At 41.2% G+C, this 27,749-nt stretch overlaps 2 protein-coding genes across 3 annotated transcripts; both read right to left on the reverse strand.

Moving 5' to 3' along the window:
- Positions 1-13,385: 13,385 nt before the first annotated feature.
- On the reverse strand, positions 13,386-17,857 carry LOC146390688 (serine protease 27-like). 2 transcript variants are annotated; one of them, XM_084923671.1, is made up of 6 exons: positions 17,800-17,857; positions 17,085-17,105; positions 15,920-16,082; positions 15,248-15,498; positions 14,234-14,382; positions 13,386-13,947 (listed from the first exon to the last, which is right to left on the reverse strand). In XM_084923671.1, exons 1-6 carry the CDS (start codon positions 17,855-17,857, stop codon positions 13,612-13,614), a joined length of 978 nt encoding a protein of 325 aa, XP_084779797.1. In that variant the 3' UTR covers positions 13,386-13,611. The 2 variants fall into 2 exon arrangements, with proteins under 2 accessions (XP_084779797.1, XP_084779796.1); XM_084923670.1 differs by having other exon boundaries at positions 15,236-15,498.
- A 72-nt stretch (positions 17,858-17,929) lies between these two features.
- LOC146390689 (tryptase-like) lies at positions 17,930-27,145 on the reverse strand. Its single transcript, XM_084921994.1, has 6 exons — positions 27,088-27,145; positions 26,258-26,278; positions 25,566-25,931; positions 25,346-25,485; positions 23,743-24,114; positions 17,930-17,971 (listed from the first exon to the last, which is right to left on the reverse strand). Exons 1-6 carry the CDS (start codon positions 27,143-27,145, stop codon positions 17,930-17,932), a joined length of 999 nt encoding a protein of 332 aa, XP_084778120.1.
- Between the last annotated feature and the right edge of the window lie 604 nt (positions 27,146-27,749).

A 27,749-nucleotide genomic window follows, 5' to 3' on the forward strand; every position in this document is an offset into this window, starting at 1 on the left:
GTTTTTTGACTTTTCCAGTACTTTCAACACCATCAGGCCAACACTCCTGGGTGATAAGTTAACAGTGATGCAGGTGGATGCTTCTCTGGTGTCCTGGATTGTTGATTACCTGACAGGAAGACCACAATATGTACGTCTCCCACAGTGTGTGTCTGACAAGGTAATCAGCAACACAGGGGCACCACAGGGGACTGTCCTCTCCCCCTTCCTCTTCACCCTCTACACCACAGACTTCAGCCACTGCACAGAGACCTGCCATCTTCAGAAGCTTTCTGATGACTCTGCGGTGGTTGGATGCATCAGCAGGGATGACGAGAAAGAGTACAGGGCTGTGGTCGACTCCTTTATCACGTGGTGTGAGCAGAATCATCTGCAGCTCAACGTGGCAAAGACCAAGGAACTGATCGTGGACTTCAGGAAGACCAGGAAACACTTGACCCCTGTTTCAATCCAGGGGGTCAGTGTTGACATTGTGGAGGACTATAAATACCTTGGAGTACACATTGACAATAAACTGGACTGGGCTACAAACACCACAGCACTTTACAGGAAGGGCCAGAGTCGTCTCTATTTTTTGAGTCAACTGAGGTCCTTCAACATCTGCCAGAAAATGCTCAGGATTTTCTACAAGTCTGTTGTGGCCAGTGCGATCCTCTATGCTGTTGTATGCTGGGGGAGCAGGCTGAGGGTCGCATATGCCAACAGACTCGATAAACTGATTCGTAAGGCCAGTAATGTTGTGGGGATGGAGCTGGATGCCCTCAAGGTGGTGTCGGAGAGGCGGATGTTGTCCAAGATAAAGACAATGTTGGATAACACCTCCCACCCACTCCATGACATGCTGGCCAGTCACAGGAGCACGTTCAGTGAAAGACTGAGATTACCGAAAAGCACCACTGAACGACACAGTAAATCATTCCTGCCTGTGGCCATCTCCCTGTCAAACTCATCCACTTAACACACTGTTTACTGCAACAGCTACACCCTTCTTCCACATGTTCTTTTTCAGCTATTTATTAATAAGTGACTTTTATGTATATATATGCCTGTATATATTGTGCTATTCTTAGTTAGTGTATTGTCTGTGTTTGTTAATATTTGTTTATAATGGAGCACTGTTACGAAAAATAATTCCCCCTAGGGATCAATAAAGTATTCTGATTCTGATATCAGGACTCCAGTTTGATATTTGGACTGTGAGCCTGTTCAGAGTCCACATGAACACTGAGTGTGACTAAATATCACAGCACAGTCAACTTTCCTCTGTTAAAAAGGATCAAACAGTGGCACATGTGTGAGGAACATTTCATGATGTTGGTACCGACCTGCAGCACAGTCTGATGAAGACGACCACACAGACTGTTAGTTTGATGTGTTGCGAGGAGAACAAATCTCAGAGAGGAAACCTCAGAGAATGGAATGAGTCAAAGTTGCACTTACTCAACTTCTTAAACTTCTTCACTATGCAGTTCTCTGCTGTCTGGACCAAGTATGTGTAGAAACAGAGAAAATCCTCTGCTTCTTCTCCGTCATCAGTCCTCTGTGTTTGCAGGCTGCTGTCACTTTAAACACTTGACACCATAAAACAATCTGAAATTCCAGCTCACAGGTCAAAGATCAGCTGCTGCACCCTTAAATGAATGTTGTTGGATCAATAAGTAACCTGCAGCAGGTTTCAGCTCTAGCTGTGATGTCCTAAACATACATAAGATCATATTCAGCTCCTAAACTCCGACACAGCCACAGTCAGACTGTCCGTGTTATTTGGAATATGCACATTTCCACCTCCTTCCTACTTCCATACACCTTTACTTTTTCCTATTTCCTTTACTTTCTTTTACATTGTCTCCTCTGTCCTCCCTTTCTCCATTTTTACGTTCTTTTCTTTCATTTCCTCCCTCACAATCTGACCTCCTCATTTTTCTTTGTGTGCTTCCTTCCTAACCAATGTTCCCTCTAAACTGCGCGCATGCGCAATTGTGCACTGCTGGCATGGTCTCTGCACAAAGAAAATCTGCGTTGCGCACAAAAGAACCCAAATCTAGCCTGAATTGAAATTAAAATTAATACTTTAACAATTCTGTTTTGCAGTGTTAGTCAATAAGTGACTGGCTGCACCCGTATGGGATTAGAACGATGCCACCTTACCCCATAGTCCAGCCAATAATGCGATTCACATTCGTATATACGCAGCTAATCAACGTTGTTGACAGGCTATGACAGCATCCTTATGTGCTGACATCGGTGTTTTAGCTAGCAAAGCCGCGTGGCTGATGTGGAGTGAAGCCACGTTAATGACAACGTGAACAACCATTGGAGATGTGAGCAGATCAAACGGAACAATTGACGGGAAAAGTGTGGACTTTATGCCAGTTTTTAAATTGTGTTGATAGGCCACATAAAACCAGAGTTATGATAAAAATAAATGCAATATTTGGTTTTCTTCCTGAATAATATCATTGTTTATATTTACTGCGGGAAGAAACGGTAAAAACTGCGTTTTATATGGAAAGCGCTCGACTCTCCGCCTGTGAGCAAACACGAAACCAAAAAAATCCCCCACGCTTTCCTATTTGTCGTAAAAAGTACCATGTCGACTGTTAGGTTTAATGTATGTGTTGTAGGTTGCCATTTAAAAAGCTAGAACGCTTCTGTTTGCTATCTAGGTAACCCACACATATGACTATGTGCACGACCTTGATAAGCAGTCTTGAGAAGAACAGATTCTACCAACAACAATCTGGGAGAGCTGCACTCCCATCATATAACCACACACATTGTATAACCATGCTTGCACAGCACAATCACACTGTTATAGTAATTTCTCATAGGTAATACAGCAACAAGCTTTATGAATATTCATGTGTGTAACCAATAAAAACAACCTGCAGGAGGAAAGCAAGTAGAAGTGGGTTGGAGACAAGTGCTTCCCTCTCGCGAGTGAAAACTTGAGCTCTATGTTACCTCGTTCCTGAGTGAGTTTCTGTTTATCCAGCAGTATCAGGGGTAAAACTCTGACATGTCGACCAATAAAAAAATGATATGGCAACATGGCATTTAGTTGTTAAGAAACGGGAGGAAGTTTTAGGAGTGACGGCTGTGTTTTGAGATGTGAGAGATTTGCGACGTTTAGCGCGAATCTTGTGTAGTTAGTGTTTAGTGTAGTCAATAGTTTTATTGTGTGTGTCAGAACAATGAGGTGACTGCTGAATGTTACAGGTGTTACGGGAGTGATACATCTCCTGCTGTCAGGCCTGCAGGTATCAGGCTGTTGTTCTCCTTTATCTCATAGTGGACAGAAATTATTCTTTGGAGTGGCACAAATAATTTGTGTGGCATCAGATTTGATGCAGAACACCTGATTGTACTGTAAATATTTTGAAATGTTTGTTTAAAAAAATTCCTTGGCAGCATTTTTAGGTAAACAGCTGCAAAAAACTCAGTAACTTTTTTGAAGAAGTAACTATATGATTATTTGTCCAACATTGGTCATTATATACTGTATTTTGCGGACAGAGTTGCAGGACTCTCTCTCAGACCACAGATTCATAGTCATAATACAAGTCAGAGCTTTATAATAAATAAATAAATAAAAAAGTTGTGTTTTCAAAATTGGAGTTCAAGTTATTTTTACTTCCAATAGTGTTAACATACTACACAGGTCATGAACAAGATTTTTTTTTAAATTTTCATTGTAAGTGGGCTAAAGCAGTTAATTAAAAGTGGTCTAACATAAATGCTGTAATTTGATTATTTTAATAAACCATGTAACTTGTATGGATTCGATGCTGGTGTGACCACAGTGCACACGTGTGCTGTTGCTCACAGTGGTCCAAGTGTCCGCTCATGAAGTTTGTGTGTTCGCCCAGACACATGAAAAATTAGAGGGAACATTGTTCCTAACCCTTTTTTTTTCAGTAAGGCAGGACTTCCTTTACTTCCTTTATGTCTTTCTTTGTCTCCTTCCTGTTGTAGTCAATGATTGCCTGAAGTCTAACATCCATTAACCGCTGCTCTGCCAAGCATTTCCTAAAGCCACAAGCAATGGCTGTTTGTTTTGGGGCTACTTTCTTTCCAGTTTTGCCTTTGGTGAATCAAAAGTGGCTCTAGTAGGTTAAGATGAGACTTGGCGACTGAATGATGTCCAACTTAAAGGTAGTCACTCCAAAAATGTGGAATGAGTTATTCCTTTGGTTGAATGTTTCAGAAACAAAAAACAAATGCTAGACATTCCTTCTTAGACAATCATTTGGGTAATTATGTGTCTGACCTTGAGTTGTTAATGTATCTGTTTATTGCTTTGTTTGTTTTTCTCTTGGTATAAGGCACTTTGTGAACTAATCGGTGAAAGTTGTGTTTATGAATTAATTTTACTTACTTACATTTGTCTGCCCTGAGTAACTCTTAAGTTACTTTTTGAGCCTCTGAAAATTAGGATATGCATAAAAATATCGGCAGCACTTCAATTACAATTTTTGTGAACTTACAAAATCTGTGAAATTGCCCAAGCAGCTGTTGATTTAACTATATTTACCCTAATATTGTGCAATTCAATTCAATTCAATTTTATTTATATAAAATCACAACAGCAGTTGCCTCAAGGCGCTTTATACTGTACAGTAGATACAGAGAAAAACCCAACAATCATATGACCCCCTATGAGCCAGAACTTTGGCGACAGTGGGAGGGAAAAACTCCCTTTTAACATGAAGAAACCTCCAGCAGAACCAGGCTCAGGGAGGGGCGGCCATCTGCTGCGACCGGTTGGGGTGAGAGAAGGAAAACAGGATGAAAGACATGCTGTGGAAGAGAGAAAGAGATTAATAACAGATATGATTCAATACAGAGACGTCTATTAACACATAGTGAGTGAGAAAGGTGACTGGAAAGGAAAAACTCAATGCATCATGGGAATCCCCGGCAGCCTACGTCTATTGCAGCATAACTAAGGGAGGATTCAGGGTCACCTGATCCAGCCCTAACTATATGCTTTACAAAAAAGGAAAGTTTTAAGCTTAATCTTACAAGTAGAGATAGTGTCTGTCTCCCGAATCCAAACTGGAAGCTGGTTCCATAGAAGAGGGGCCTGAAAATTGAAGGCTCTCCCTCCCATTCTGCTTTTTCTTTGTATGTATTATTGTAGGATCTACCTTACAAAATAAAGCACCTTAAGGTGACTGTTGTTATGATTTGGCGCTATATAAATAAAATCGAATTTAAGTGAATTGAACTGAATTGAACAGTTGTACAACTACTCTGTGGCCATTGTAACAGTATCTGAACATTAGCTCACATTGGCCAGAGTAAATCAGTTTTTGTTCTGATTACATGAACAAACATCACCAAATACAACATACTATAACTCACAGCAAGTGACTAGCAAACAACCATTCATATACATCAAGTTCAAAACTTATTAGAGGAGACTGCGCAAATCAAGCCTTTATGGTAGCTGCTAAGAACCATTACTAAGGAAAAGCAACAAGCAGAAGAGTTGTATTTGGGCCAAGAAACACAAGGAATAAATATCCGGCGCCGCCCGTATGTGGCATCTTGTTACAGCAGCACTGCTCATTCTGTGTTTCTTTCTTTCTCATCTTTATTTTCTCATAATTTTTTTATAACTAAAGCATTAGCAATTAGACTCTGCAATCATGTTCTACCATTTTGTGATAGTCTTGGTCGTTTTTCTCTGTTTTTTTCCACTTCTTTCACCCGTGTTTGGGGACCCAGTGCAAGGATCCTTTGTTTACAGTAGGGATCAGCTGTTAGCGCTGTGTCCCGCAACGGTACTGCTGGCGGACAGATTCGACATTAGTGGTGTGCGATTCTGCATATTTTGGTATCGATCCAATACCAAGTAAATAGGGGCCAGTATCGCCGATACCAATACCAATACCGATACTCCTACTTGGTGGAAGCGTAATAAGGTGGATGCGTCATTGAATTCCTAAATTGCAATTAATTTTCATGACCTTAAGTGTTTTTTGTGATGTTTCCTTTTTTGTTATTAAATAGTTAAAACCCAGAATATAATTAGGAGAAATAATTTATTTATAATTAAATAAAGAAATGCTTCATTATTGTGACATGTCATGGTCTGCGATGCCGCTGCAGGTGAGATGGACTCACCTTCACGGCATCTACAATCATGCCTCGCCGGCTTAAAACCTGTTCGCTGCTTGTGCTGTTGTTGTTTTTGGTGTTAATGTGTACGGCTGGCAGCAGGAGAACTGTAGCCGTTGAATGTACTGTTACAGCAACCGTGTGATTACTGTAAGGGTGGACAGCGCGTGGCTTGGGGTGAGCCGGAGGCTGGCGCACGAGTGGGACCTGCCAAGCTGGAGACGGAGGTCAAGGTGCGCGGGGGTCCTGCCACGCCCGAGGGCAGCGTGCTGTCCGCTTTGGCCTCCTCCAACAGAGGCCGGCACGCTGTCTGCCCAGCTGCCTGTGAGCCCCGGCTCACTTCCACGCCTCTTGCGCCGTTGCTGCTTGCCACATGGGTGACCACCAGGCCAGCTCCGGGGCTTCTGCTGGAGGCGCGGGCAACCGCCACAGTGGACACTTCCCCGTCGCTGGGCCGGGACATGGGGCGCCGATGGTCCTGGCCGATTCCCTCGCCTGATCGCGGAGTGGGGAGTAGGTTGGCTCCCCAGCCTGAAGCAGGTGATGGGCGTATGTGGCGGGGTGTGTTCTGTGATGCCGCTGCAGGTTTGGTGGTGGTGATATGTATGGCTGGCAGCGGGAGATCTGCAGTCGTTGAATGTACTGTTACAGCAACCGTGTGATTATTGTAAGAATAAATGATGCTGCAAAGCATGAAAATGCCATCGGGTCTGCCGTGGTGGTGATCTTTTTTCTTTTTTCTTTTTTAATCTTAAGTGCATGCAAACCAGTAAACGTGCACCTTGTCCCTGTGTATGAGCCCTTAGTGCGCTGGGAGCCACCAGCCACCCGCACAGTGCAGAGATGGTCAGAGGAGAGCGAGGAGGCTCTTTTAAGGATTGTTTTGAGTCTACTGTGTGGGAGGTGATCTGCGACAACAAACCATGGATTACCGCAGAAATTAAAGCTGTCCTCAAGCAGAAGAGGAGGGCCTTCAAGTCCAGAGACAAAGAGGAGTTGAAAAGGGTGCAGAGAGAGCTGAGGGGACTGATAAGGAATGGGAAGGACAGCTACAGGCAGAAGATGGAGAACCAGCTTCAGCAAAACAACGTTGGCGAAGTCTGGAGCGGCCTCAGAACCATCTCGGGCCAGAAACATCAGAATAGTCTGCCCGGGAGGGATGTGAGGTGGGCAAATGAACTGAATCTTTTCTTCATCAGATTTGATTCATCCATGAGGCAGTCTCCAACATCGACTGCAGACTCACCCACCCCCACTGCTGCTGTTCCACCTCTGACACCTCAGACGCTTTACACCTCCTCTACTCACCCTGCTCACTCCTCCCCACTCCCAACAACAGCATTAAATACACACTCAACACAAGGCTCCAGCCTGTCTCTCTCAACCACCCAGGTTAGGAGGGAACTGAGGAGGATTACAGCCAAGAAAGCAGCGGGCCCAGATGGCATCATCTCAAGGGTCATCAGGTCCTGCACAGACCAACTGTGTGGGGTGATGGAGTGCATCTTCAACCTGAGGCTGGGGAGAGTCCCACAGCTCTGGAAAACCTCTTGTGTTGTACCAGTGCCAAAGACCTCACGCCCCAAGGACCTCAACAGCTACAGGCTGGTGGTTCTGACATACCACCTGATGAAGAGGCGAGCTCATCACTGGACCCACTTCAGTTTGCCTACCAGCCTGGCATCGGAGCGGATGATGCCGTCATTCACCTCCTACATCGTTCCCTCTCTCACCCGGAGACCACTGTGAGAATCATTTTCTTTGATTTCTCCAGTGCCTTCAACACCATTCTGCCCATGGTGCTGAAGGACAAGCTGGAAAGCACAGGAGTGGACCACCACCTCACTACCTGGATTTTGAACTACCTCACTAACCAACCACAATATGTGAGAACTCAGCGCTGTGTGTCGGACACGCCCGTTTTGCCTCCCTCTGTGTCTGCATTTGAGTCCACACCCACAGCCTGGCCCTCTCGGCCGTAACACCTGGACTTATTTTTCTCCGAAGGTTTGAACTTTGAGAGTGTTTAAACAAGAGAGAAAAGTGCGAAAATGTTCATGCCTGTCTGAGAAAAGTGTATAAAGTGTGTACTGTGGGGTTTTACAGCCTGTAAAAAATAATTTGTAAAATATAAAGCTGGCTACCTCAGGGATTTTACCTATCGCGGGTGATTTTTAGAACGTAACGATAAATGAGGGACCACTGTATTTAGTATCTTTAGTATCTCATTATTTAGTGTCTTTTCAGTGTTATGTCTGTTATGAAACGGCTGTGTGCAGGCAGGAATGGTGGACCCAAAGTGCAGACGCTCGGAGGCAAAAGATGAACTCAAAACAGCTTTAATGCTGAACTCAAAAAAGGTAACAAAACTGAGACAAACCAAAACAGGAGCACCAAGAGGGACAAAAAACAAAACACGAGTCCAAAACAACAACAAAAAAAACCAACAACAACAACAACAAAAGAAACACACCAGAACCCAAGAAAACAGAGTCCAAAATAGAATGGTTCAGGGGGCCGGCCCGGGGGCCGATAGCACAGGAGCCCGAACAGTTCAGGGGGCCGACCGTGCGGACGGCAACGGCGGCGACGGGCAGACAGTTCTGGGGGCCGACCTTGCGGTCCATGTTCTAATCAATACTTTTATGGTGTGACAACAGTCCTTAGCTCATGTACATATTACCATCAAAAAATTTCCACATTATTGTCATACTCCAAAAAGTTAAGCATATACAGTTAAGCATGTATGCAAAGTACCCAGGTTAATAAAACCTGGGATTTCAAAGTGTCCTTGAATAAAACTACTACTAATAAATTTGTCCCATGAAATATAGTCCATACATTTTTAATTAAATTTAAAATGTGATAGGCAGAGAAATTAATACAAAAGCTAATAATGTGGGGCTGCTTTCACAAGCTCTGCCTCCCATTCTACTTTTAAATATCCTAACCCTGCACTCTCGGGGTGAAGTGCTCTAACGAGGTGATACGGTAGTATGAGGTCTTTGAGATAAGATGGAGCCTGATTATTCAAGATCTTGCATGTGAGGAGAAAGATTTTTGTTTGTTAACAGTCTGAACGGCCCAGGGGAATCTGTTAGTGTTAGTGAATCTGGAGGTGACCTGAGCTGCTGACTAGAGGGCAGAGGGTCAAACAGGTGGTGGGATGGGTGCAAGGGGCTACCTGTGATAGCCCTGTTTTTTCTGAGATACGAGGATCTGGCGATGGCCTCCAGGGGTGTCAGAGGGCTGCCAATGATTTTTTTAGTTACCCTCTGGGCAGCATTCCTGTTTTCAGTTGTGGCCCCTATGTACCAAACACCCAGGCAGGAGGAGAGCACGCTCCCCACTGAGGAGTGGTAAAACGCCAGAAGCAGTTTCACATGGTGTTGTGTGTCTAGGTGAGATCAGTGGAGATGTAGGTGCCCAGAAACCTGAAGGTGGAGACAGATTCCACCTTTTCTCCATTTATAATCAGAGGGAAGTGGACCTGTCTGTGCTTCACGAACAGAGGGTGTCACATGTTAAGAAGCTGAAACTATTAACCCTTAATCCAATTTGACTGTAGATACCCTCAAATGAAAACTGATAGTCTACATATTGAATATGTTTCAACAAGGTAAAAAAAAACAAAACTTGTGTCAGTGCCCAAATATATATATACTAAACTCTGTATTATCATACCATTCCTGTGTCATAACGTCTGTGAGTCTGTGAGGGTTTTTTTTTTCATGTCACACTTGTTGGCTGATGTTTTTCTTCTTGTATTAATGGAAAATGTCATGTGATTCTGACTGAATGACCGCATCATGTTTTAAGAGTTATGATGTCAAAAACAATGTTGACCAGTTGTAAAAATTGCCATAGGCACACTGATGCTCAGAAGTTATTTATAAATCTCTTTGGCAGACTTGGGACATGTTTTGCTGCTTCCAAAGTATGAAAAAATAAAACATTGTAAAAAAAAAAAAAAAAAGAAAAAAAAGAAAAAAAAAACGAAAACAAAAGAGTTGAGTTGACAGCTTTCATTCATTTGCATGATTGTCATCTTGTTTCAAATCCCTGTGAACATTTTCAAAAGGGTGCTCACAGACACAAACTATATCTTTCTTGGCTACTACTTCAAAGCAGATTGTGCGCTGTCGGTCTTGCGTGCTGCACAATAACATTCAATATTCAGTATTTACCGTTAGTTACAGTTATCTAGGCTATTTCTGTTGTGTCGTGTTTATTGTGTTGCTCTTTTTACTTGTTTTCTTTTTTCTTTTTGTTCTTTCTCAACAGGTGATCCAGCAGATGTTTTCTTTAGTGTCTTCTCTCACTGTCCCTCTTCCCCTCTGTTTTTCTTTCCCTCCCTCTCGACCTCGCTCCCCTTCCTATCCCCCAGTCATGTCTGTCCCATTTGTTATAACTTAAAATAAAATAAATAAATAAATAAACAAATAAATAATAATAACAAAGGTTAATCAAATGGACCAATATGGCAAGGCTGCGATGATCCACTTGGCAAAGTAAATCCATTGGGCATTTTTCTTGGCCTTCAGACAATAATTCTGATGGCTTAAGAACCAAATGGGACAGGCAAAAAAAAAAAAAAACTAAACTAAAAAACAGATTTGAGACGGGAAACTGTTCTTGAAGTAGACAGGAAGTGTGATTTTTATCGTGGTGGAAGCAAAACAGCAAAAGTAAGAGGGAATTTATCAAATTATCAAATGTGAAAGGTAGTTTTGATCTTCTTTTGCTGCTGGATCAGTCAATTTTGATTGGAGAGAGACAAAACCTGCAGCATCAGAATCTAGTGCAAAAAAAGATGTAAGCATAGAGCGCACACCTGATGCCCGATCTGTCAGCTTTCAGTCCTGACAGCGTTTCTGTGTATGTGCCGTCGGGTGAGAAAGCCAATGCTTCAGGTCTGTGCTTTGTGTTTATGTCTTCGAGTAGAATCCATTTACCTGCTCTTATTTGCTGTTTTAGCTGTTTGGTGGTTGTTGAAATAGTTTTGTGAGTTTTAACCTGGGGTTCTGGCATTTCTGGTAAAATACATTTATATTTAAAAATTGATTCAGGATTTAATGAATCAATCGCTTTATTCAAGCTACTCACCTCGCTCTGTCCACCTGCACTTTCAAACATCCACATGCGAAGGACTACAGGAATATCTGGACCACGGCCAATCAGAGAGGTCCTGCCCCTGACTATCTCTGATGGGTTTAGACCACGATATAGGCATAATGTGTGTCTGTTGTTGATCACTTGGAGACTTTCAGAGTTGCGGAGACTATTTTTTTGTACTGAACGGCTGGTCGCACAAGTGGTGCAACCTAGGATTTTTTTTAGTCACACTATTGAGAAATTAAGTCGCATAGGTGGCCAAATTGGTTGCGCTCTAGAGCCCTGTATAAAGGGCAATTTGTTTCTAACACACATATATGGAACTCATCAAATTTTGTGTATGCTGATGTAACGGGTGTATTAAAAAATAATTTATATTTCACCAAAGATCCATCCTGCAGTGTTATTTTGCTTTGTCAGTATTGGTTATGTATATGTGTTTGTTTATTTATATATGTTTATTTTCTGTATTTATATTTTGCGAGCTTTTGTTTGTGTGACCTTTGACTTCCCACGAAGTCACTTCCTGTAGCTGCAAGCTATTTTCCTCAGTCGCCTAGAGGCCCCGCTGAGGAGAGGTGTTCATGCAGAAGTCCAGTAAAGTGAAGTCGCTGTACTGTTTTATTTTTATTTTAAACAGTTCTGGGAGAATAAATCCACCAGCTGGCAAAGTGAGAGCTGACTCCTCTGGTCATTCGCACAACACAACGCAGAGAACTAACGGCAATCAGAGTTTAAGGCCAGACCGGCTACACTAAGTGTTTCATGCTTTTTCAGCAGTTTGCAAGTCAGAAAGAGAAATACAGAAAAATCAGTAATACATTCAATTATACATGCTTTAATCCAGACCTTCCCAAAGTGTGGGGCCCGCCCCCTAGGGGGAGCGCAGAGCCGTTGCAGGGGGGGCGGTATGAAAAGGGGGGGGGACAACAACACTTGGACACTGCTAGCACGGGGTGCCCACACAAACACAAAGCAGGAGATGAAGCATAACTGAACATGTTTCCAAACGAACTTCATTCTAAGACAAAGACTAGAAAATATGGTGAAGTATATCTTCCCTTTGGTTTCACAAGTGCCAAGGTAGGTCTCCCCTGCAGAATTGCTTTTCCCTTCGTTGGGAGCAGCGCTGGGCTCTTCAAATCACAGTCAAAAAGTATCCCACATTCTTGATTTTTAGTTCACAAACACTTGTTATAATAACTAACTACTCCTGACATTTTGGAGATGTTAGCTCTTTATACAGTAAAGTTACAGTGGGATACAAATAATATCAGGCTGATCCTGCCACGATTTGTTCCCCCTGTCTAAATCACGGACAAACAGTATCCCACAGTTGTTTATGTTTTTAAACCCATTTTGCACAGAGAGGCATTTTTTGAAAAATGCATTGATAGCAATGTTGAATATTATTACACATGAAAAAACACAACTACAGTAAAATAATCACACCGTGACGCCTCTGTCTTTCTAAATGGAGGGACAGTTACTGCGTGTGTATATGTAAGTGTGTAAAACCTGAAGATAGTCAGATTAACAGTAACAGTATTTTGTCTCTATCTGCCATTCTGAAATTCATCTCATGTAAACAATAACCTGGTGCACAGCGTGACGTGAAAAAAGGCACATACCTTTGATGTTGCGTGACGAACTCTGTATTCCTCATCCACATGTAAACGCAAAAAAGGAGTTTTAAAAAATCTCTGTTTTCGGTGATTCGAAACGCCGTTTACGTGTGGACGAAACAGCTGCGATTTCAAAAATACCCGTGTAGGTGCGGACGTAGCGTAAAAGAGTTAGTAGTTTATTTTCTTACTACCTGTAACTTATTGCAGATTACTTGTATTTGCTTAATTGTTAACTAAATGTTTGAGGTGTGAAAGAAACCGCAATGGAGCAAAATGTGGGTGTGTGTGTTTGGAGGATGTGTTTGTGCGTGCGCGTGCACGTGTAAAACAAAGGGGAGCCTAGCAAAAAAAGTTTGGGAACCACTGCTTTAATCATTAAAATGTCTTAAATGATTAAAATGAAGTAAGACAAAGTAAAGCAATTCACCATATTTTAGACAGTAGAGATAAGTAAACATGTTACATTTTCAGATAAAAGTTATTCTGTGTTATAATGTCTAATATGCTCACTGACTCAACTTTTTTTTAGTATTTACCATTACTTTCATACCTAGTGCTTCATTTATAAAAATTTTAAATTGTGTATTCTCAAATACTCAAATCCTAAATTGGGTAAGTTGAAACTGAAGCTCCCCCATAAATCTATTGGAATAAAAAGTGTAGCCTTCACCTCTAGCTTATAAAGTTTCATAAAGAAAAATTATTTCAAGCTTCAATGCTGGACTTGAGTAAATATGATGAGTTAAATTCCATCACTTCCAACAAATGCTTGGAGCAACACAACAAGAACACAGAGAGAGGTGAAGTGAGTGAAGTGAATCAGGTTTTCACCACTGTCAAACACACTGTCATCTATCGGACAAGTGAAGTCTAAATCACTATCAGTGCCTGGCGAGGTGAAGGTAACAAAGCCTGGTGATTTGCCGGTGACGGTGTCGCTGATCCATTTCTGGTACTGGGACACACGAGTGTAGATCCCAGGTCTCATAGGCTCAGCACAGCCATCACCAAAGCTCACAACTCCACTTTGGACCCAGACTGATTCTTTTTTTGTCATAAGTGGTCCCCCGGAGTCTCCCTGTAAAAAGAAATTGATAAAAGTTCAGACAGATAGGCGTCCTGTAGAGGTCCTGACTTGTCTCAGTAAGATCAATCCTGGTGAAGTATGGATCGTGTCAACATGAAACAGATTATTTGCATGTCTGAGTAAGAGGCCATGATGCAGTAATGTAACAAGCAGTGTAACAAATGATTTCTACATGAATTAATGAAGTAACATGATGCATTACTTCCTTAAAAAGTAACTAGCAGCATTTGTTGTATTAACATCCCACTCTATCTTGAAAACAAACAGTGGGTGTTACCTGACATGAATCCTTCCCTCCAGCTTTTAACCCAGCACAGATCATGTTCTCTGTGATCTCACTGAAGTCTTGATAGTAGCATTTGCACTTGTTGCTTCCCACTATTGGTACATTCACCTCCTGCAGGATGTTGGAAAGTGAACCATCACCTAATTGGAAAAAATTCAAATGCAAGAGCTTTTATTAAAGAAGCCAGCACCATCTTCTTCTCCCTCCACTGTGGATCATCTGCTTCAGTCTCATGCTATTCTTAGCATTCTTTCCTGCTATGTCCTCCTCTACACCCATGAAGCTCTTTTGTGGTTTTGCTCTTTTCTCTCCTGCGTGACAGCTCCATATTCAATACCCTTTGTCCAACACGTTCCCTCTTGTGCACCTCTTCTCCACTGTATAAACCATATGTCTAACTATGTCTCCAAACCGCTCAACCTGAGCTGTCCCTCTGATGGTCTCATGAATGAAATTCGAAACATCTTTAGCTCAGTATGTCTATGAAGGTTCTCAGTCATCCAGGTCATCATAGTCTAAGGAACGTGGAAAGACAAGCGTCTGGACTTCTTTAAGTTGCTTGAAGAGGTTTCACCTCTCATCCGAGAAGCTTCTTCAGTTCATGGGTCAAATGATTGAGAGTCCCAGATTTAAGCCTTGTGGGAGTAACCCCCCAAGAGTGTCCCCCCTTGGCTCATGTGATTAGATAGAGGATCATTAGGGGGTCCATTGTCCCTCTTGGGGGGACACTGCCACAGGGCTTAAATTTGGCAATCTCCACCATTTGACCCTAGAACTGAAGAAGCTTTTCGGATGAGAGTTGAAACGTCTTCAAGCCACTTAAAGGAGTCCAGATGCTTTTCTTTCCAAGCTCCTTAGGCATCTTTAGCTCAGCTTCATGCCTTCTTGTTAGAGCCACCATCTCCAAACCGTACATCATACTAAGCGTCACTATTCTTTTTGAACCTTGATAAAGTAAGTAAAGTAAAATAAACTAAATTTTTTGTAACTTACTTGACGTACTACCAAAACCAGTGACCCAGCTGCTGGTCCCACTGTAGAAAGTGCTGTTTTCTGAGGCTAAACAGATGGGTTGAATGTAGTCTGTGAAATTCACCGGAGCCGACAGCTTCAGGAGGCATATGTCGTTCTCAATTGTTAAAGGGTTGTAGTCGGGATGGCAAACAATGTTTTCAAGTGTCTGTGTCACCTCATTTGGGTTTAAACCTGACTGGCTGTGGCGACCCAGATGGACCTTTGTGAAGGAGAGTTCAAGTCTTGACAAAACGGAAAAAAATATATAGTTATTTTCATAGCATCTTATGTTGACCATTATAACAGTCACCTTAGTAACAAATGCAGTAATATATATATATATTTCCAGTTGATGGAAAGTTTCTCATCTGGCTGTGATTTAATGTGCTATTTATATAGAGTGAAATCAAAGCAACAGCAACAGCTTCTTCAAGGCCTTTTATACATGTTAGTATTAGCCATCAGTCATTAGAACCAAAAAAATAGCTTAAAAAAAGGGACCACATGATAACTAGACAAGTGCAACATTATCCATTTTCTTACAAATCACAAGACTAAAAAACCCCCCAGAACTTTTTGAAGTCAGGAAACAGTGCTAACTCCTGCAACACCATGCAGGAACATTATTATTACTAAAAATGGAAACTTACAATGGTGACTTACAATGAAATGCAGTGAGCGGCCGTCAACACCCACTGGTCGGTGATGAGGGACCCTCCACAGGAAAAACTGCCAAAAATGGATAAAGCTGCCTGCCAGGGCCAACTTCCTGGGGGTGCATCTTGACCTCCTACAATTCTGCTATGTTTTGCAGCCATGCCGCATGCTGATAAATAAAAATGGATGCAAGTTAAATGGTGAGTATGCTGATAAGCCACAATAAAAACCACTTACTGGTAAAGCAAAGAGCATTCCTTATTGTTTTAGGTGTAATGTTTGGCAATTTATCTGCCATGTTGTTTTTGATTGTGTCTGCCTGCAAGCGCCTTTACTAAGAAAGATGCAAAGATTCTTAAAACATGCTGATCATACAACAAACTCCACTGACTGTAAGTCAACTTTCAAACCTCCCCAGACTTCGGCTTTTTATTCAGTTTGGTGCTGATATATATGAAGATTCCTGTTTTTTTACAAACAGGGCTTAATAATAGTATATTTTAGGTAGACTGCCTGCAGTATTCTTCAGATTTTCAGAGAGAGCCAGTTGTAATATAAAATGCAATACAATATGCAACATTTTATTGGTGGTGTAAAAATGATCATGTCTTAATTCATGTAGTAGGGTTAGACAAATATATTTGCTCTGTTTGGTAACTTCAATCAAAGCTGTGACTTGGTCAGTATATTACGGATATTCGGTCCTCTCCAAATTAAAAATTTCAAAGTCAAATCTCAACAACAGTTGCCTCAGGTTGCTTTGTATTGTAAGGATAAAGACCCTACAGTAACAGGAAGAAACCTCCGACAGAACCAGGCTAAGGGGAGGACGGCCATTTGCCACGAGTGGGTGAGGGTGAGGGAAGGGAGACATGACAAGACATTCAATCCTAAAATATGTTGGCATCGTATCCTGTCCTTGCCGTAAAACCAATATGTTTAGTCATTGTTTATAGTTTCATAACTTTGGCATTTAATATTTAACTTAACAAAACGTGTATCCAAGGGTGTAGGCTGTAGGATTAATGTCAAATGAAAAAGACTCAGAGCACTCCTTTGTTGCTGAAACAAATGGGAGGAGTATCGTCTGTTGTCTGCAGCTGAGAGGAGGAAATAATCAAGTTGAAACCTGAAGCTTGCAGAATGTGTAAAATTGTTCTTGGATGCTTACCGGGCTGCTGTGAATGAGCATCTGAAAATTGAAACAGCGATAACTAGTTAAAACAGTGTATTGCACATCACGATTTGCTTTTGTCAGCACGGATCAGAGAGAGAGGAAACAAATATGTAAAAACTGAAATTGGACCTGCTCACAGAATTTTAGAAAAAAGTGAGTGATTTAAAACATAACTAAACTAAAACTGTCCTTTCAGGAAATTTAAAAGTATTTTTTCCAATAGCAAATTAAATATATTATATTATACTATATTATGTTATATTACATCTTATGATATTGCCCATGTAATTTAAAAATTCAATTTCTAATATCGTTTGTCTGCTAACAATTCAATTTTATTTATTTATTCAACAGCAATCAAATCAAAGATTTTGTCATTTGTACCTGTGCCAGTATCGTCTCTTCCCTTATAAACACTGGTTTTTATTAGGTTACTGAATTCAGCTCTGCTGAACACGTGCTAAACACATAGTTGCCAGTTTATTGATGAATAAGTTGGAAATATCTATATAAAATAACACAATGTGACTTTCCTGTCCTACAGCAACTTACAGGGAATATGCCAAGTGAGCCCTTTAATAGTAACCTGGCAGAAGAAAATGTGACTAATGTTTAATGTTTAATGTTTTGTATCTCTGTATTAATATTTCCGCTCTTCTACAGCCCATAAGAAAATAGTGTAGTACTGCAAATAAAATCAATTTCTCACCTTTGCACAAGAGAACGACGATCACAGAGAAACAGCACACAAACTGTTGGAGAGACATTGTTAAGTACACCGGTTTTAATTTGACTTCAAGTACTAAATATGGAAATCCTGGTGAGCTCCACCCACAAGCTCATGCCTCCACACTTGTCCTTGCCCTCACTGACCACTGGACCTACATAAGCAACAAAAGACAAGGAACCAGGTCAAACAAGTTGGGCTTGATGCTGTTGTGGAAGTTTCCATTTAATAAAGCCTGCAGACAAACGGTGAGTGGAAGCTAACCTCCTTTAATCAAAAAAGAACAAAGATCCAAGCTTGGTGAGAGGAGCCATTGCGGGAAGAATGACTAGCAGAGTCTCTCCTGAACCCAGCAAAGCCCTGAGTTTAAATGCCTTCTACAGAAACAAAAGGCAGTACAGTGCTGTTTTCACACATTTAGTCTTCCCCCAAAGAAAAGTTCACACACTCTTGTTACCTCTCACAGTGTTGAAGAGACAAAAGACTCGCTGTGGAATTGTCTGCTTCCCTCCAACTTGAGATAAAATCACCCAGCTGTTTAAAGGCATGAATAAGGTGTGAAACATTGAGACATGCTAAAACCCAGTGGCACCAAAGCATTATACAATAAATAATAATGCGTTTACATGAGAACAAAGTTCATATTCAAAAGATGAATGGATGAGTGAACATGAATGAAAAAATTACCCAGATTATTTTCCTGAGAAACACTTCCTTCAACCAGCAGGTGTGAATATGAGACCGTATCTATGTCATGACATGGAAAATCTATGGAGATAAAACATTAACTAAACTATAAAACCAAGGTAATGTTTTAATTATGACATTATCATTCAATACTTTGATTATTTTTAGGTATGATTATTTCATTTTCATTTTCTCATTTGAAAAGCTGCATATTGTAGATACATGCTCAATAAAGTGAACTATTTCTTCTGTCAAAAGGAAGGACTTACTGTAACATACGACTGTTGTTATGACGTGTTTTTTCAGGACTTAAGAAATGGGCTTGGATTAAGTCTAAATATTTGATTTTACATTATATAACCACTTTGATGCAGACTAATTTGTCTATTCTTGTGTGATGTCATGAATAGAATTTCTGAAAAAAATAATCTCAAATGCATTGCCATTCTGCAAAAGGAAAAACAAATAATATGATGTATGTTTGAAATGTTACACCCATTTAAAGAGTAGATGTATTGAGGCTTCATTCGTCCACAGCTGGCCCTGAACAGATTGTAATGTCTGTGAAGGTTCTCAGTCATCCAGGTCATCGTAGTCAAAGGAGCTTGCAAAGAAAAGCGTCTGGACTTCTTTAAGTTGCTTGAAGACGTTTCACCTCTCATCTGAGAAGCTTCTTAAGTTCTAAGGTCAAATGATGGGGAGTCCCAGATTTAAACCTAGTGGGAGTTTCCCACTCACATCCTGGGCCATCTGACCTCAGGAATTCGCATGATAAGGTGGAGCCAGGTTTCACAATGAGCTCACCCAAAACCCTGGCTGATTGGGACCCACACCCAGTTTCGCACCTTGTCTCAGGCGATTAGAGGATCATCAGGCGGTCCTTTTGTCCCTCTGTGGGGGATACTCCCACTAGGTTTAAATCTGGGACTCTCCTTTGACAACAGAATGTAATCAGTTATTAGATCACATCCAAAAATCTTCATTGGTATTGGGTTGGGAAGGCAGTGATGAGCTGTTGTTGGTGATATATAGACTTCAATTATATAGTTTCTCCCATCTTTAAGCTGACCACTCAAAAGTTCAAAACACCTGACTTTCTGGATGACCTCTAATTTTCTGCTTCTAAATTCAGATCAAACTGAGGTTATTGTATTTGGCCCTAAAAATCATAAAAATATGGTATCTAACCATATTCTTACTCTAGATGGCATTACATTGGCCTTCAGTAACACTGTGAGGAACCTTGGAGTCATTTTTGACCAAGACATGTCCTTCAACGCACATATTAAACAAATATGTAAGACTGCTTTCTTCCATTTGCGCAACATCTCTAAAATTAGAAATATCCTGTCTTAGAGTGACGCTGAAAAACTAGTTCATGCATTTATTACTTCCAGGCTGGACTACTGTAATTCATTATTATCAGGATGTCCTAAAAACTCACTGAAAAGCCTTCAGTTAATCCAAAATGCTGCAGCAAGAGTCCTGACAGGGACTAGAAAGAGAGAGCAGATTTCCGCTGTTTTGGCTTCCCTTCATTGGCTCCCTGTTAAATACAGAATTTAATTAAAAATTCTGCTCCTCACATACAAGGTCTTAAATAATCAGGCCCCATCTTATCTTAATGACCTTGTAGTACCATATCACCCTATTAGAGCACCTCCTGTTTCTGGTCAGTGACGACTCGTACTTTTCAACTATCCTTTTTCTCCCTCCCTCGCGCTTACAGACACATAACGGAGTAAGTCACTTTCATCAGCCCTTGCTGGCCATTATAAAGAATGCAGATTTTTGCCATTTGCCACACTGAGTTCACTTTTCAGACCTGGAAAACGTTTTCCATCTTTTAGATAATCTCTCCGGTTGGTGCCTGTCTGCTGGATGTCTCATTAGCAATTTTTCTGCTAACTTAATCGCCAGGTTTTGTTCTGTGAAAGTGCTGTATGTCAAAAAATAAAGAATACAAAAGAATACGGCAGAAATAAATAGTATTTTAAAATTGCATGTTTTAATCATCAAAAGTATCAAGATACCAAAACAAGATTTGAATAGAATTTAACCAAATTGTGAACATACCACTTATATGCCCATATGTAACATGATAACATTTAAAGGGAATTACAAAATTACGTTTTAAATGTATTAATTCAAATTTGCCAGGCTGTACTTTTAAATCATTACTGAAGTCATGAAAATACATCAGATAAAGATTAGCAAACCACTGTAATTGAGAAACAGGAAATAAGAAATTGTTGCTATTTTCAGATTTTTAAAGAAATATTTCATGTCCGAATATTTAAACCGTCCACTTCTTCTTCTCTTATGGTATCAACAGTTAGTCTAATTTCTACTAATAACTGTTTCTCTTCTATTTGTGAAGTGCCCAGAAACTTAAGCTATCCCATAAATCTATTGGAGTACTAGTAATTGTTTCAAGTTAGTACTTAAGTACAGGACTTGTAAATGTGTTGAGTTACATTCCACCACTTCCAACAAAGGTGGAGGCCTTGCCTGTGTTTTTAAATCAGTTTATGACTGTCATCAGATTTCATCTTCCTCCTTTTCCAGCTTTGAACTGCAGCTTTTTAAACTGAACTCATCTACTCCATTACTGTGTGCAGTAGTGTACCGTCCTCCCAAATTCAACAAGGACTTTATCAGTGAGTTTGGGGAATTCTTATCAGGACTTTCAGTAGATTTTGATCATTTTCTTATTGTTGGCAATCTGAATATCCATGTGTGTTGTCCATCTAAACCTCTGGTTAGAGACTTTGTATCACTGCTGGACTCTTTTAACCTGACTCAGTGTGTGTCTGGCTCCACACATGAGAAAGGTCACACACTGGACCTCGTCATGTCTCACGGCCTGAGTATCCACGTCTCTGAAATCTGTGAGAGTGCGTGTATCTCTGATCACCTTCCTGTTCTGTTTTCTGCCACTGCACAATGTTCTGTTGCTGCAGTTAAAGCTCCTTCACGCCGCCACCGGATCAGTTCTCTGCTGCTTTCAACAACTCTGAGCTTTCCACGGTGGACTGGATTGACTCCCTGTGTGCAGAAGATTTAACTGCTCTTTTTAACTCAACATGCACTTCTATTCTGGACTCCATCGCTCCCCTAAAATCACTCCGTCCCAAAGCTCACGCTGAACCCTGGATTACAGACTCTGTTCGTGCTCTCAGGCGCTCCTGCAGGTGTGCTGAGAGAAAGTGGAAAAAGGGCAAGCTGCAAATCTCCTTCAATATCCTGAGAGACTCTCTTCTAACTTATCAGAAAGCTGCTAAAGAGGCCAAGTCCTCCTACATATCTAACCTGGTCAGCAGTAATGTCCATAAACCTCAGACTCTGTTTCGTGTTTTAAACTCCATTGTTGATCCTCATACGTCCACCTGCCTCACACCTTCTGCCACCCTCTGCAATGACTTTTTATATTTCTTTGTTAATAAGATTTCCTCCCTGCTGTCTGTCATTCCACCTCCACTTTTTAATCCCTGTGTTTCTCCCTCGTGCCAATCTGCCTTTAACCAGTTTGAGCTAATCTCTCTTTCTCAGCTGCTTGAAACAGTCTGCAAAGTCAAGTCTACCAACTGTTCCACTGACGCTATCCCCTCTCGTCTTCTGGAGCAGGTCCTGGACTCAGTTGGACCTGTCCTTCTGGTCCTGATCAATGCCTGTCTCAGCTCTGGTTGTTTCCCAACACTTTTCAAGCATGCTGTTGTTCAACCTCTCCTCAAAAAGCCTAACCTGGATCCATCTATACTCTCTAATTATAGGCCCATCTCCAATCTGCCCTTTCTGTCCAAAGTACTGGAACGAGTTGTCCTCAGGCAGCTCCAGTCATTTTTCGACAACAACAGTCTCTATGAGAAGTTTCAGTCTGGTTTTAGAGCTCGTCACAGCACTGAAACCGCCTTACTGAGAGTTTTTAATGATTTGCTTTTAACTGTAGACTCTGGTTGTGCTGCTGTCCTAGTAACCTTAGACCTGACAGCAGCCTTCGACACTGTTGATCACAACATATTGTTATCTGCCTAGAACACTGTGTCGGTTTGAAAGGTACTGTTTTAAAGTTTTTCCAGTCCTATCTGGATAACAGGAGTTTTTCTGTTCACCTCGGTGATCTGTCATCTCCCAGAGCTCCTTTAACTTGTGGTGTACCTCAGGGGTCCATTCTAGGCCCCCTGCTGTTTATTCTGTATTTGCTCCCTCTGGGCGATGTGCTGCGCAAACATAATGTGTCCTTCCACACCTTTGCTGATGACATTCAGATCTACCTCCCTCTGAGGTTAGACTGTAAGGACTCTCTGCAGCCGTTATTCTCCTGTTTGTCTGACATTAAGACTTGGATGGCTCTTAACTTTCTACATCTAAATGAAAGTAAAACTGAAGTTATTGTGTTTGGGCTTCCTAAAGACCCCAACCTTTCCCTTGATTTTATGGGACCCCTAACTTCCGAATGTACTTCCTCCATTAAGAGCCTCGGTGTTACTTTTGACAGTGCTTTTAAATTTGATAAACAAATCAGCTCCGTAGTCAAGGGATCTTTTTATCATCTACGGATTTTAGCTAAAGTCAAGTCCTACCTGTCCAGGAACGATCTAGAAAGGGTGGTCCATGCTTTTATTACTTCACAGCTGGACTACTGTAACTCCCTTTATGCTGGTTTAGATCGTTCCTGTCTGCATCGCCTCCAACTGGTGCAGAATGCTGCTGCTCGCATGCTGACCAGTTCCAAAAAGAGAGACCACATCACTCCGGTCCTCTGCTCTCTCCACTGGCTCCCAGTTGCTTTTAGGATTGATTTTAAAATTTTACTGCTGGTTTTTAAGGTTCTTAACGGTACTGCACCTCCTTACCTGGCAGAGCTTCTTAGCACTTACCGCCCCAGGAGATCTTTGAGGTCAGCAGACCTGATGCTTTTAGATGTTCCCAGGTACAGACTAAAGACTAGGGGAGAGAGGGCTTTTGCTGTGGCTGCACCCAGACTGTGGAACAGTTTACCTCCTCACATCAGATTCTCCACAAGCCTAGGAACCTTTAAAACTGCTCTTAAAACTCACCTCTTCTCATTGGCCTTTAGCAAGGTTTAACTTATTGTTTTAATCTATTGTTTTATCAGTGAGGTGTTTTATGTATTTGTGTTTTATTGTATTTTATATTTGTATTTTATTGTACAGCACTTTGGTCAGCCTCGGTTGTTTTTAAATGTGCTTTATAAATAAACTTGACTTGACTAACAAACACTTGGAGCAACACAACAAGAACACAGAGAGAGGTGAAGTGAGTGAAGTGGATCAGGTTTTCACCACTGTAAAACAAACTGTCACTGTCACATGGGGTGCTAAAGGGTGGGAAATCGGTAGGAGCAGTGTTTGAGATTGATGTGGGGCAGGTGAAGAATAAGTCATAGTCAAAGCCCGGGGAGGTGTAGGTAACAAAGCCTGGTGGTGTTCCGGTCACGGTGGCACTGATCCAGTTTTGGTACTGGGACACACGAGCGTAGACTCCTGTTCTTCTAGGTAGGGTGCAGCCATCACCAAAACTCAGAACTCCACTCTGGATCCAGATACCCATATTATTTTTTGTCACAAGTGGTACCCCCGAGTATTCCTGTGAAAAATGTGTAAGTTCTTAAAACAGACTTAGATCAGTTGAACATCTCATGGAACTTAATTTCTACTAAATGCATAAAATGGTTCTGGAGCTGTTCGTGTTAACCGTCAATCAGACACACATAACTTTTACTGATTAGTTATAGTATCATCCAACACTCTCACCTTCACATGATTAAATCGTTTTTAGTCACTGACAGAGAGTATCACAAAACTTTTTCAAGGTATTTGGTTTATAAAAGAAATGAAATAAATCTAAGTGAAATGATGTATGAATAAATGAACTTGAACAAATAAAGGCCTCTTTTTCACTCGTGCTCAGTGGACTAGACTCTACTCAGTTTTGGTCATTTTGTCGTACAGTTGAGCACCACCTGCATTGGGTCATTATAGCAATGGGGCCAAAAGTCCAGTGACATCCTTTGTATGCATCACGGCCAAAAAACGACCAAAAAACAACAATGGAGTATGAGAAGCTCATCTTGCAACCGGAAGGTTGCCAGTTCGATCCCCTGCTCTGTTTGTCTCGGTCGTTGTGCCCTTGGGCAAGAGACTTCACCTATCGCCTACTGGTGTTGGCCAGAGGGGCCGATGGTGCGACATGGCAGCCTCGCTTCTGTCAGTCAGCCTGCTGTGGCTACAACTGTAGCTTGCCTCCACCAGTGTGTGAATGAATAGTGGAATTGTAAAGCGCTTTGAGGGTCTCGAAAAGCGCAATATAAATGCAATCCATTATTATTATTATTATTATTATTATTACTATTATTATTATTATTACTACTACTACTTTGAGGCGATGGTATACCTGCTGCTCAGTCTATGGCATTTTGTCAGACTCAGGGACCATGGCACTGGTTTCTGTTTAGCTTTTTCTCTTTCTCTTTCAAAAATGGCGGTTTTCATTACTGTTAAGGAGTCACTCTCATGGCTCATCGACCTACACCACTGACTGGCCTATCAGTGACATGCAGTCTGTTGACATCACATTTACGTATCGATTTCCCCCGCTTGGAATACTGGCTGAGTAGGTACAAAAAAAGTACCTGGCACCAGGTACTACCACCTAATGAAAACCCTGAAAACTGAGCTGAGTCAAGTAACTGCTAATGGAAAAGGGCTATAATGTTAATAATCATAAACACTACAGAAAAACAGTGAGTGGTTGAAAGCTGATACTCAATGCAGTCAATTAGGCTTTACATTACAAATAAGCACAAAGTGGTAGTCACCCTACATGAATCCTTTTTCAATCCAGCACAGATCAGGTTATCTGTTATTGCAACCAAGTTTTGTAAGTCACAATTGCACTCATTGTTTCCCACTATTGGTACATTCACCTCCTGCAGAGTCTCTGGGGTGGAACCACCACCTAATTGAGAAATTTTAAAAGAAAGAGCATTTTTACATGTATCACTAATATAAAAGAAAAAAATATATTTTATAACTTACTTGATAGGTCACCAAAGCCAGTGACCCAGCTGCTGGTGCCATTGTAGAAAGTGCTGCCTGCTGAGGCTAAGCAGACTGGCTGAATGTAGTCTGTGAAATTCACAGGAGTCGACAGCTGCAGGAGGCACATGTCATTCTCATATGTTGCAGCATTGTAGTCGGGATGGCAGATGATGTTTTCAAGTGTCACAGTAACTGCATTTGGAGTAATCGAGTGAGCAGCTGTCAGCACCCACTGGTCGGTGATTAGGGACCCTCCACAGAAAAAAAAGCCAGCATTGGCTAAAGATGCCTGCCAGGGCCAACTTCCAGGGGCTGCATCTTCACCTCCTACGATTCTGCCATTTTTATTAGCCCTGCCACATGCTGAGAGAAGAAGACACAAAAGTTCAATAGTGAATACGATGATCAGCCTGGAACTGTAAATTACTAATACCATTTACACTGTAAATTTCAAAAGATTATGAAGGGAAGCAGCAACTACTCAAAAAAAGCTTTTCATTGTTTTAGTTGCCATCTTGGCACATATGTAGCTCAGACAACAACAGGTGTGGGTTTAAATAAAAATAAAATAAAAGACCCAGCCAAAATTGTTTTTTTGCTGAAACAAATGAGTTACAGTAATGTTTGTTAACTGTATTTACAGCACATCTGAAATGGGGAATCGTGCAAAATTGTTCTTGGATGCTTACCAGGATGCTGTGAATGAACATCTGAAAATTGGAACACAAAGACAGATATATCAAACCAGTGGTATTGCACGTCATTACTACTGAAATTCTATCCATCCATCCATTCGCTTCCGCTTATCCTTTTCAGGGGCGCGGGGGGCGCTGGAGCCTATCCCAGCTGTCATAGGGCGAGAGGCGGGGTACACCCTGGACAGGTCGCCATTCTGTCGCAGGGCTAACACATAGGGACAGACAACCATTCACACTCACATTCACTCGCACATTCACACCTAGTGGCAATTTGAATTATCCAATTAACCTATCCCCACAAGCTGCATGTCTTTGGACGGTGGGAGGAAGCCGGAGTACCCGGAGAGAACCCACGCAAACACGGGGAGAACATGCAAACTCCACACAGAAAGACCCTGGCCTGATGGCGGAATTGAACTCAGGACCTTCTTGCTGTGCAGCAACAGTGCTAACCACCGTGCCACCGTGCTGAAATTCTATTTAAACCCAACTAATGTGAAATTACTTCACTTTTTTAAAAAAATTATGTAAGTAATTAGTACTTACTTAATTAGTATCATTAACTACTATTACTTACAAATTTAAAAGAGAAATTAGATAATGAAATAGAGGTGACAAGAGCAGAACTTCAAAATGTCAAAAAATTATCTTTCCTATCTTACAGAAATGTACAGGCAGGATACATTTCATAGTATCCAGACATATATTTTTCAGAGTATAAAACTCTTTAACATCTGTAATGAAACTTTCCACATTTCATGTGAACTATGTCATAGGAAAAATGTTTAACAATGCAAACACAACTCAAACTTTTCTCTCACCTTTGCCAAAAAGAATGATCATCACAGAGAAAAAGCACAGGAACCGTTGGAGGGCCATTGTTGATTATGCTGGCTATAGTTTGTTGGTTTCACCCACAGCCCGATGCACCCAGATCTGACCTTCCCCCCAATGACCACTGAAATAACAATAGTAACAAAAGATAAAGCAACAAGTCAAATAAGTGGGTCTGTGTGCCGATGTTTGATAAAAGCTCAAATGATTCACACATTCTTGGAAATACACACTGGGATTCATAGAAATTTTATGTAAGAGAAGAAACTATTCTAAAGGCTGTGGTTGGAGGTTGTTTTCTCCAGCCTGGAGGTGGATGTTGGTGTTACTATAAAATCTATCAACTTAACATGCATAATTTATGGCTGTAAAACATTAACTAGTATGCAAAATAAGTAAGCAAGTACGTTTTGATATTTTCATTTGTTTTTGGGTTTTTTTAGATTAAGGCAAAATAATTTCATTAAGGCTTGGCATGCTTGTAATACTGACAAACTCAATTGGTGCCACAAGTGAAAACAGCATACTGCACATACATACAGTCCCGATCAAAAGTTTAAGATCGCGTGAAAAATGGCAAAAAAAATCATATTTGCATGATTGTATCTAAATAAGATTCCAAGCAGAGCTTCAAAATGCAACAACAAGA

Source organism: Perissodus microlepis, chromosome 3 (genome assembly GCF_051167445.1).
Source record: "Perissodus microlepis isolate ML-2025 ecotype Zambia chromosome 3, ASM5116744v1, whole genome shotgun sequence".
NCBI classification, from domain to species: domain Eukaryota; kingdom Metazoa; phylum Chordata; class Actinopteri; order Cichliformes; family Cichlidae; genus Perissodus; species Perissodus microlepis.